This window comes from Entelurus aequoreus, linkage group LG11 (assembly GCF_033978785.1).
Source record: "Entelurus aequoreus isolate RoL-2023_Sb linkage group LG11, RoL_Eaeq_v1.1, whole genome shotgun sequence".
NCBI classification, from domain to species: domain Eukaryota; kingdom Metazoa; phylum Chordata; class Actinopteri; order Syngnathiformes; family Syngnathidae; genus Entelurus; species Entelurus aequoreus.
The window spans coordinates 12648115-12659707 of record NC_084741.1 but is presented as its reverse complement, the minus strand read 5'-3'; the positions used below and the strand labels follow the sequence as shown (position 1 = coordinate 12659707).

The following is an 11593-nucleotide window of genomic DNA, read 5'->3' as shown; positions in this document are numbered from 1 at the left end:
TCTGTGTGTGTGTGTGTGTGTGTGTGTGTGTGTGTGTGTGTGTGTGTGTGTGTGTGTGTGTGTGTGTGTGTGTGTGTGTGTGTGTGTGTGTGTGTGTGTGTGTATTCCCATTCACGTGTCCAAATACTAATTTGTGTGTCTGTATTACAATCTGTGTTTCTGTAACCCAATTCACTGGTCCAAGTAGTATTTTATGTGTCTGTATCTCTATGTGTGCGTCTGTAACCCAATTAATGTGTCTGTGTACTAATGTGTGTGTCTGTATCTCAGTCTGTGCGTCTGCAACACAATTTGTGTGTCTGTGTACTAATGTGTGTGTCTGTATCTTAATCTGTGCGTCTGTAACACAATTTGTGTAACTCAATCTGTGTGTGTGTGTGTGTGTGTGTGTGTGTGTGTGTGTGTGTGTGTGTGTGTGTGTGTGTGTGTGTGTGTGTGTGTGTGTGTGTGTGTGTGTATTCCCATTCATGTGTCCAATTACTAATTTGTGTGTCTGTATTTCAATCTGTGCGTCTGTAACCCAATTCATGTGTCTGTGTACTGATTTGTGTGTCTGTATCTCAATCTGTGCGGGTGTATTCAGTTTTGCGTGTGCATGTCTTTTAATTTGTGTGTCAGTGTTTCGATTTGTGCGTGTGTAAAAAAAACAAGCACACGCGCATTAGTTTTGGGTGATACCACAAATTTGGGTATCAATCTGATACCAAGTATTTACAGGATCATACATTGGTCATATTCAAAGTCCTCATGTGTCCAGGGGCGTATTTGTTAAGTTTATAAACATAATATACATTTCAAAAAACCGAAAGAAGATGTTGTGATGCCAAAAAATATCAATGTAATCATAGTAGTATCGACTAGATACGCTCCTGTACTTGGTATCATTACAGTGGATGTCAGGTGTAGATCCACCCATGGCGTTTGTTGACATTGTGACGCCGGTGAGCTACGGTGTGTAGTGAAGCATGTTTAGCCATTCCTTGTCCTCCAGTGATAATGATACTTGTAAGAAACTTAGTTTATATGTCGCCATGGAGACCAGGACTAGTGATTTGAAAGTAGCTACTCACCCCCAAATCCTCCACACCACACCTCAGCTCGGGACAGGCTAACCTCCTCCAACCTCCGTGGACAATGCTAGGAACAATGGGAGACCGGGCTTTCTGCTCCGCCGCTCCCAGTCTGTGGAACGCTCTCCCTGACCACCTGAGGGCACCACAGACTGTGGATGCTTTTAAAAAAAAGGCTTAAAAACCCTTCTTTAAAAAAAAAAAAAAATTTTAAAAGCCTTTTTTTAGATATATGCATACTATTTCTAGCTATTTGGCTGTTCTAATTTTCATTTTTATTTATTTTTTATTATCTTTTTATTTATTTTTGTATTTATTTTTTTAATACACTGTAGCACTTTGAGGTTGTTTACTCAATGTAAAGTGCTTTTTACAAATAAAATCTATTATTATTATTATTATTATCATAACTTCACCTTCATCTTTACTTTTTACGCCAAAATGCGTCCGTTCTCCCTTTTCTGTCTACACACTGTGTCTGCTTGTAAGTACTCTGTGTGTGTGCGCTGCCGAACATGCTCCTCTGCTCGTAAAACCAGCAATGTCACGACGACGGGGGAGTGTTGGGGGACCGGTATTTTTTAGAGGCGGTATAGCACCGAATATCATTCATTAGTATCGCGGTACTATACTAATACCGGTATATTGACAACCCTAACCACCCCTCTTCCTCTCACGCGAGATCCACCCGGGAATGGGTCCGGCCTGTAGTCCGTACGGCACGGGACAAGAAAAAATGTGTCAGGGTTCAATGGGCCAGGCCAGGAGAAGGCGGGGGAGGGGAACGGCGTCCAAGTCCAGTGCAGCACCAACTTGGCAGGCGAGCACAACAAGTGGGAGGAGCCACAGGTGAGCAGTACGGTGGGCGGGAGCGTGCGGGGGAATATGATAGGGCAAAGGAATGCATGCCGACTGACACATAGGGAAAGGTTAGGGAGGGAGGGAGGGAGGAGCGGGGAAGGCCGCGGCGCGAGGGCGTCCACGCAGGGCCCGAACAAAGCACGGCGGCGAGTGACGAGGGCGTCCGACAGGTAGAGTCGCTTCGCTCTGCCAACACACCCGAAAGCGAAAGAAGCTTTGGAAGACCTGGCGAGTCCGCGGGGAGTTTGTCAACATTGACAGACAGAGAGTGCACCGAGCTGACATCGGCAAAACAAAGGAAGGCGGCGCAGCTGACAAAACAAGAAGTTGTTACCTGAGAGTGTGTGTCTGTGCGTGTGTGTGTGCGTGTGTGTGTGTGTGTGTGTGTGTGTGTGTGTGTGTCTGCATGCAAGCCACACTAACAACCCTGCAGCATGTTGATGAAAGAGTACCGAATATGTATGCCGCTCACTGTGGATGAGGTAAGTCCGTTTGTCTGGCACACACACACACACACACACACACACACACACACACACGCACGCACTATAGTGCAGGGGTCACCAACGCGGTGCCCGCGGGCACCAGGTAGCCCGTAAGGACCAGATGAGTAGCCCGCTGGCCTGTTCTAAAAATAGCTCAAATAGCAGCACTTACCAGTGAGCTGCCTCTATTTTTTAAATTGTATTTATTTACTAGCAAGCTGGTCTCGACATTTTTAATTCCAAGAGACAAAACTCAAATAGAATTTGAAAATCCAAGAAAATATTTTAAAGACTTGGTCTTCACTTGTTTAAATAAATTCATACATTTTTTTTACTTTGCTTCTTATAACTTTCAGAAAGACAATTTTAGAAAAAAAATACAACCTTAAAAATGATTTTAGGATTTTTAAACACATATACCTTTTTACCTTTTAAATTCCTTCCTCTTCTTTCCTGACAATTTAAATCAATGTTCAAGTACATTTATTGTTTTTATTGTAAAGAATAATAAATACATTTTAATTTAATTCTTCATTTTAGCTTCTGTTTTTTCGACGAAGAATATTTGTGAAATATTTCTTCAAACTTATTATGATTAGAATTCAAAAAAATTATTCTGGCAAATCTAGAAAATCTGTAGAATCAAATTTAAATCTTATTTCAAAGTCTTTTGAATTTCTTTTAAAATTTTTGTTCTGGAAAATCTAGAAGAAATAATGATTTGTCTTTGTTAGAAATATAGCTTGGTCCAATTTGTTATATATTCTAACAAAGTGCAGATTGGATTTTAACCTATTTAAAACATGTCATCAAAATTCTAAAATTAATCTTAATCAGGAAAAATTACTAATGATGTTCCATAAAATATATTTTACATTTTTTCAAAAAGATTCGAATTAGCTAGTTTTTCTCTTCTTTTTTTCGGTTGAATTTTGAATTTTAAAGAGTCGAAATTGAAGATAAACTATGTTTCAAAATTTAATTGTAATTTTTTTCATGTTTTCTCCTCTTTTAAACCGTCCAATTAAGTGTAAATATCATTAATTATTAATAATAACACAGAGTTAAAGGTAAATTGAGCAAATTGGCTATTTCTGGCACTTTATTTAAGTGTGTATCAAACTGGTAGCCCTTCGCATTAATCAGTACCCAAGAAGTAGCTCTTGCTTTCAAAAAGGTTGGTGACCCCTGATTTACAGTATGTCCTAACTTGTTCACACCTCCTCATATGGAAGCTACTTTTCCTTGACGATGTCTCAAGAAGGGTATAAGTACAAGAATACACACACACACACACACACACTTCTTCACACACACCTTTTTATTGTGTTTGCCCAGGTGTGTTATTATGCTTAACACACATTTGACCTAAAGCCAAAGTCAGTCATGATAAAAGTATTGCTTTGGTGTAACACATGTTGGCATTTGCACGAGTCAAAGTCTGAAAAGGAGTAGGAAGAAGCAACGCTCAGTAAACATAGATCACTCATGCTTTTTTCAACAGATCAAAAGTCTTATTTTTAGGTAAAAACTGGGTTCAATTATGTCAACATGTGTTGTAGTTAGGAATGAGTACCATATAAAAATAGGTGGGTACCAACAACTCACGTAAAAATCAAACAAAACTAGATGAGACGATTCCTGGAGGAATTGCGTGTGAATGCTGAAGTTGAACTGAAATCCTGGAATTTTTTTTTTTAGAATAGTTGAAGTAGAGCACACAATTCCCGAACAGGCTGAATATTTTGATTCAATTGAATCAGGTGAAAAATGTGGGAGTTGTGGAACTTTGAAAAATGTGAAGAATTTCCCAAAATTTGGGAATTTCGGGAAAAGCGGGAATTTTTTTGAAAATGGTAAAAAAAAAACTTCAATGGTCTGAATGAGTTGAAATGGTTGGTGTTGGAATTTTTCAAATCGGTCGAGAAATGTTGACGTAGTAAGATGTTGAATTGGGAAATGGTATTACGGAATTCCTGGAATTTGGGGAAAAGCGGGATTTTTTTGAAAATGGTAAAAAAAAACTTGAATGGTCTGAATGAGTTAAAATGGTTGGTGTTGGAATTTTTCAAATCGGTCGAGAAATGTTGACGTAGTAAGATGTTGAATTGGGAAATGGTATTACGGAATTCCTGGAATTTCGGGAAAAGCGGGAATTTTTTTGTAAATGGTAAAAAAAAAACTTGAATGGTCTGGATGAGTTGAAATGGTTGGTGTTGGAATTTTTCAAATCGGTCGAGAAATGTTGACGTAGTAAGATGTTGAATTGGGAAATGGTGTTACGGAATTCCTGGAATTTTGGGAAAAGCTGGAATTTTTTTGAAAATGGTAAAAAAACAACTTGAATGGTCTCGATGAGTTGAAATGGTTGGTGTTTGAATTTTTCAAATCGGTCGAGAAATGTTGACGTAGTAAGATGTTGAATTGGGAAATGGTATTACGGAATTCCTGGAATTTCGGGAAAAGCTGGAATTTTTTTGAAAATGGTAAAAAAAAAACTTGAGTGGTCTGGATGAGTTGAAATGGTTGGTGTTGGAATTTTTCAAATCGGTCGAGAAATGTTGACGTAGTAAGATGTTGAATTGGGAAATGGTATTACGGAATTCCTGGAATTTCGGGAAAAGCGGGAATTTTTTTGAAAATGGTAAAAAAAAAAAAACTGAATGGTCTGGATGAGTTGAAATGGTTGGTGTTGGAATTTTTCAAATCGGTCGAGAAATGTTGACGTAGTAAGATGTTGAATTGGGAAATGGTAATACGGAATTCCTGGAATTTCGGGAAAAGCTGGAATTTTTTTGAAAATGGTAAAAAAAAAACTTGAATGGTCTGGATGAGTTGAAATGGTTGGTGTTGGAATTTTTCAAATCGGTCGAGAAATGTTGACGTAGTAAGATGTTGAATTGGGAAATGGTATTACGGAATTCCTGGAATTTCGGGAAAAGCTGGAATTTTTTTGAAAATGGTAAAAAAAAACTTGAATGGTCTGAATGAGTTAAAATGGTTGGTGTTGGAATTTTTCAAATCGGTCGAGAAATGTTGACGTAGTAAGATGTTGGATTGGGAAATGGTATTACGGAATTCCTGGAATTTCGGGAAAAGCGGGGATTTTTTTGAAAATGGTAAAAAAAAACTTGAATGGTCTGAATGAGTTGAAATGGTTGGTGTTGGAATTTTTCAAATCGGTCGAGAAATGTTGACGTAGTAAGATGTTGAATTGGGAAATGGTATTACGGAATTCCTGGAATTTCGGGAAAAGCGGGGATTTTTTTGAAAATGGTAAAAAAAAACTTGAATGGTCTGAATGAGTTGAAATGGTTGGTGTTGGAATCTTTCAAATCGGTCGAGAAATGTTGACGTAGTAAGATGTTGAATTGGGAAATGGTATTACGGAATTCCTGGAATTCCGGGAAAAGCGGGAATTTTTTTGAAAATGGTAAAAAAAAAACTTGAATGGTCTGGATGAGTTGAAATGGTTGGTGTTGGGATTTTTCAAATCGGTCGAGAAATGTTGACGTAGTAAGATGTTGAATTGGGAAATGGTATTACGGAATTCCTGGAATTTCGGGAAAAGCGGGAGTTTTTGCAAAATGGTAAAAAAAAGACTTGAATGGTCTGAATGAGTTGAAATGGTTGGTGTTGGAATTTTTCAAATCGGTCGAGAAATGTTGACGTAGTAAGATGTTGAATTGGGAAATGGTATTACGGAATTCCTGGAATTTCGGGAAAAGCGGGAATTTTTTTGAAAATGGTAAAAAAAAAACTTTAATGGTCTGAATGAGTTAAAATGGTTGGTGTTGGAATTTTTCAAATCGGTCGAGAAATGTTGACGTAGTAAGAGGTTGAATTGGGAAATGGTATTACGGAATTCCTGGAATTTCGGGAAAAGCGGGGATTTTTTTGAAAATGGTAAAAAAAACTTGAATGGTCTGGATGAGTTGAAATGGTTGGTGTTGGAATTTTTCAAATCGGTCGAGAAATGTTGACGTAGTAAGATGTTAAATTGGGAAATGGTATTACGGAATTCCTGGAATTTCGGGAAAAGCGGGATTTTTTTGAAAATGGTAAAAAAAAAACTTGAATGGTATGAATGAGTTGAAATGGTTGGTGTTGGAATTTTTCAAATCGGTCGAGAAATGTTGACGTAGTAAGATGTTGAATTAAGAAATTATATTACGGAATTCCTGGAATTTCGGGAAAAAAAGGAATTTTTTTGAAAATGGTAAAAAAAAAAACTTGAATGTCTGAATGAGTTGAAATGGTTGGTGTTGGAATTTTTCAAATCGGTCGAGAAATGTTGACGTAGTAAGATGTTAAATTGGGAAATGGTATTACGGAATTCCTGGAATTTCGGGAAAACCGGTAATTTTTCCAGTTAAAAAATAAATAGATTTTTTTCCTGATTAAGAGGAATGTTTTGACGCTGGAACGGTTGAAATGCGTTGAAAAATGTGTGAGGAGTAGTCACCAGAAAAAAGGGTGGAAATAGAGCTTTGGAAAACCAGGAGTTCTGGAAAATCCTGGAATTTATTTTAACTTGGAAAAAGAGTAGTTTAAACTTCCAGGATGGGGGAATGTGTTAAAGGTGGATTGGTTTGAACGGGTTGAAAAATTTGAAAATGGTGGAAGTTTGATAAATGGCCAATTCATTTTGAACGGAAAAATGTCCCGGAAAACCTGGAATTCTGGGAAATCTGGGAATTTTTGGAATTTGTCAAGGCTGAACAGTTTAAAGTTGGAACGCTTTGAATCGGGTGAAAAATGTGGAAGGTAGAGCGCGCCAAGAAGAAGTTGAATAAATAAATGAATTTTGGTGTAGAAAAACGTGTGAATGTTTTGGAGCATTCACACAACTACCCTATTTTCCGGACTATAGGGCGCACCAGTGTATAAGCCGCACCCACTAAATTTTTGAAAGAAAAAATACATCCAATAAATAGTTATTTACACAGAAATATTTTGTAAATGTTTATTTACATACCTTATGTCAGGTTCAAACACTGATGACATCTATTAAACAAGACAAGAAGCAAGGAATTAAACAGAGACAGAATTAAATTTGGCTCAATTAAGGAGAAACGTCTGGGATGTACTCGTGTTCAGTCTCCCAGCACGCTCTAACGAAAGATTGTACGCCTCCTCTTTTATTTGGACTTTCCCTGATTACATGGCAACAGCTGTTTCCAAAGGACGGGGGTCGTAAACAGCCATCGCCTTTGATTACAAACAGTTTAAAGAAAAGGTCGTAAAACAGAAGAAAAGGACGCCTGGAATGGAGTCTGGTCTGGCTTCCTCTCCGCTTTGTAGTTCTCGGGTCAAGGCAAAATCTTTCTGTGGATTACAATACATCAAAGAAACAGAACACCTTCATGTTGCTTCCCATCCTACACAGTGGAGTTTTACAAGCCTTCTTCTTGGTAGGATCAAAGACAGCTTTTGTCTTCTCGCCGGGAACTCATGGCAACACAAAGTTTTGTGATAACTTAGATACAATTATTCTAACACCTTAATTGTTTCCAAACGGTGTCTGGAACACGGCAGTAAAACGGCCGATCCAACAAAACAGAAGTCACGGTCATGGACCCACTACCTGCGCAAGCTAGCTCTCCAATCAGCTAAACAGACTCAATAACTCCACGGTGACGTTTTGGTGAATTTACCCAGGAACTTGTGGAATTGAAACAATACAAAAAGAATGCTAATTAAGTTAATAAAACTAACACAGACACTTGTAAACGTGTTAGCATATTAGCTAATGCTAACGACGCTAGCTTCATGACATTAGGATAGCACGTACAAATATGCATGAAAACACTCCTACAGACGTCACACATGGGACTCTTTAGTAATTAACAATTGTTTTGGTTATATTGTAAAACTCACAAACGTTGCTTGGAACCAGGAAGGAAGAGTCCATGCGAGTAGAAACGCTATGGACGGCTAGACGACATAACGGCACTTGTGCTATATAAATCTAATCCATTATTATTATTATTATTATTATTATTATTATTATTATTATTATTACTTCCGGTTTAAAGCTATAAAAGCAGGAAACACTTGAAGGCATTTACACATAGTGGATCTAACATAATAGTGTGAGAGTCCAGTCCATAGTGGATCTAACATAATAGTGAGAGTCCAGTCCATAGTGGATCTAACATAATAGTGAGAGTCCAGTCCATAGTGGATCTAACATAATAGTGTGAGAGTCCAGTCCATAGTGGATCTAGCATAATAGTGAGAGTCCATTCCATAGTGGATCTAACATAATACTGTGAGAGTCCAGTCCATAGTGGATCTAGTTAATAGTGTCGGACTCCAGTCCATAGTGGATCTAACATAATAGTGAGAGTCCAGTCCATAGTGGATCGAGCATAATAGTGTGAGAGTCCAGTCCATAGTGGATCTAACATAATAGTGAGAGTCCAGTCCATAGTGGATCTAGTTAATATTGTGAGAGTCCAGTCCATAGTGGATCTAACATAATAGTGAGAGTCCAGTCCATAGTGGATCTAACATAATAGTGAGAGAGTCCAGTCCATAGTGGATCTAACATAATAGTGAGAGTCCAGTCCATAGTGGATCTAACATAATAGTGAGAGTCCAGTCCATAGTGGATCTAGCTAATATTGTGAGAGTCCAGTCCATAGTGGATCTAGTTAATATTGTGAGAGTCCAGTCCATAGTGGATCTAGTTAATATTGTGAGAGTCCAGTCCATAGTGGATCTAACATAATAGTGAGAGTCCAGTCCATAGTGGATCTAACATAATAGTGTGAGAGTCCAGTCCATAGTGGATCTAACATAATAGTGAGAGTCCAGTCCATAGTGGATCTAACATAATAGTGTGAGAGTCCAGTCCATAGTGGATCTAACATAATAGTGAGAGTCCAGTCCATAGTGGATCTAACATAATAGTGTGAGAGTCCAGTCCATAGTGGATCTAGCATAATAGTGAGAGTCCATTCCATAGTGGATCTAACATAATACTGTCAGAGTCCAGTCCATAGTGGATCTAGTTAATAGTGTCGGACTCCAGTCCATAGTGGATCTAACATAATAGTGAGAGTCCAGTCCATAGTGGATCGAGCATAATAGTGTGAGAGTCCAGTCCATAGTGGATCTAACATAATAGTGAGAGTCCAGTCCATAGTGGATCTAGTTAATATTGTGAGAGTCCAGTCCATAGTGGATCTAACATAATAGTGAGAGTCCAGTCCATAGTGGATCTAACATAATAGTGAGAGAGTCCAGTCCATAGTGGATCTAACATAATAGTGAGAGTCCAGTCCATAGTGGATCTAACATAATAGTGAGAGTCCAGTCCATAGTGGATCTAACATAATAGTGAGAGTCCAGTCCATAGTGGATCTAACATAATAGTGAGAGTCCAGTCCATAGTGGATCTAACATAATAGTGAGAGTCCAGTCCATAGTGGATCTAACATAATAGTGAGAGTCCAGTCCATAGTGGATCTAACATAATAGTGTGAGTCCAGTCCATAGTGGATCTAACATAATAGTGTCAGAGTCCAGTCCATAGTGGATCTAACATAATAGTGTGAGAGTCCAGTCCATAGTGGATCTAACATAATAGTGAGAGTCCAGTCCATAGTGGATCTAACATAATAGTGAGAGTCCAGTCCATAGTGGATCTAACATAATAGTGAGAGTCCAGTCCATAGTGGGGCCAGCAGGAGATCATCTTGAGTGGAAACAGGTCAGCAGCACAGAGACGTCCCCAACTGATGCTGTGGTCCACCCTGGGTCCCGACTTTGGACAGCTAGCGACTCATCTGTGGTCACCGAATCTGAACAGAAAAGAGACGGCAGATCAACTGGTCTAAAAAGGGGGTGTATTTAAAGGCTAGAGTATACAAATGAGTTTTAGGATGGGACTTAAATGCTTCTACTGAGGTAGCATCTCTAACTGTTACTGCTAGAACATTCCAGAATACTGGAGCCCCAATAGAAAACGCTCTATAGCCCGCAGACTTTTTGGGGCTCTGGGAATCACTAATAAGCCGGAGTTCTTTGAAGGCAGATTTCTTGCAGGGACATATGGTACAATACAGTCAGCAAGATAGGAGTGTAGTATTTTATACCTAAGTAGTAAAACCTTAAAGTCACATCTTAAGTGCACAGGAAGCCAGTGCAGGACCTGTATGTCAGACCTGTATCCCTTCCATCTGTTTTTTTTTCTTTCTCTTCCTTATTGTGTACTGAAACACTCCTATCTGCAGCGCGCTAACCAGTTGGACCGGTTTATGGTTTGGCGATAACCAAAGTTCAAACAAAAGCTCCGGACCTGCAGGATTATTTACCTGAAGGAAAAAAAATGGAGGTTCTATGAAAGAGAAAGAAGCCACAGGATGAAGGAGTCGTGTCCTTTCAGCCAGGATTGTCCTCGCCAGTACCTGTTAGCGTAACAATGACAGCTAGGTTTTAGCGTATCCGTGACTCGTACGGAAGCTTGCAGAAAGTTCCTCTTTGGCCTTGAATGTAATCTAGGAACGACTGCGCCCCGTTCAAAAGCCTTGCTCAGGAATGAGGACCGGACTTGGACTCGGCTACAGCTGGGTTGTAAACATGTGACCTTGAGGCACGTCCGGGTTGCAGGCGATGGTCTAGAGCAGGCCTGAGTTCAATCAACAATTTGACTGGGAGTAATGTATCCATTATACATATATATATCTAGTAACCGGATTCCTGCCATTTTGTCGTCGTCTGGTGGCCAGACAACCTTCCCTAGTCACGGTGCACAAAACATTTTTATCCATACTACATATGAATATCCAGTAACCTGATTACTGCCACTTTGTCGTCGTCTGGTGGCCAAACAACCTTCCCTAGTCACGGTGCAGAAAACATTTTTATCCATACTTTATATAGATATCCAGTAACCTTATTCCTGCCATTTTGTCGTCGTCTGGTGGCCAAACAACCTTCCCTAGTCATGGTGCAGAAAACATTTTTATCCATACTTTATATGGATATCCAGTAACCTAATTACTGCCACTTTGTCGTCGTCTGGGGGCCAAACAACCTTCCCTAGTCACGGTGCAGAATTTTTTTGTATCCATACTACATATGGATATCCAGTAACCTGATTATTGCCACTTTGTTGTCGTCTGGTGGCCAGACAACCTTCCCTAGTCACGGTGCAGAAATTTTTTT

At 39.2% G+C, this 11593-nt stretch overlaps 1 protein-coding gene across 1 annotated transcript in view; it reads left to right on the top strand.

The window, feature by feature from the left end:
- Positions 1-2021: 2021 nt before the first annotated feature.
- The window catches only part of pitpnc1b (phosphatidylinositol transfer protein cytoplasmic 1b), a 72347-nt gene continuing 62775 nt past the window's right edge, over positions 2022-11593 (top strand). The window contains exon 1 of the mRNA XM_062064123.1: positions 2022-2413. Within this exon, the coding sequence (XP_061920107.1) occupies positions 2366-2413 (48 nt within the window). The 5' untranslated portion in view covers positions 2022-2365. The remainder of the gene's footprint in view (positions 2414-11593) is intronic.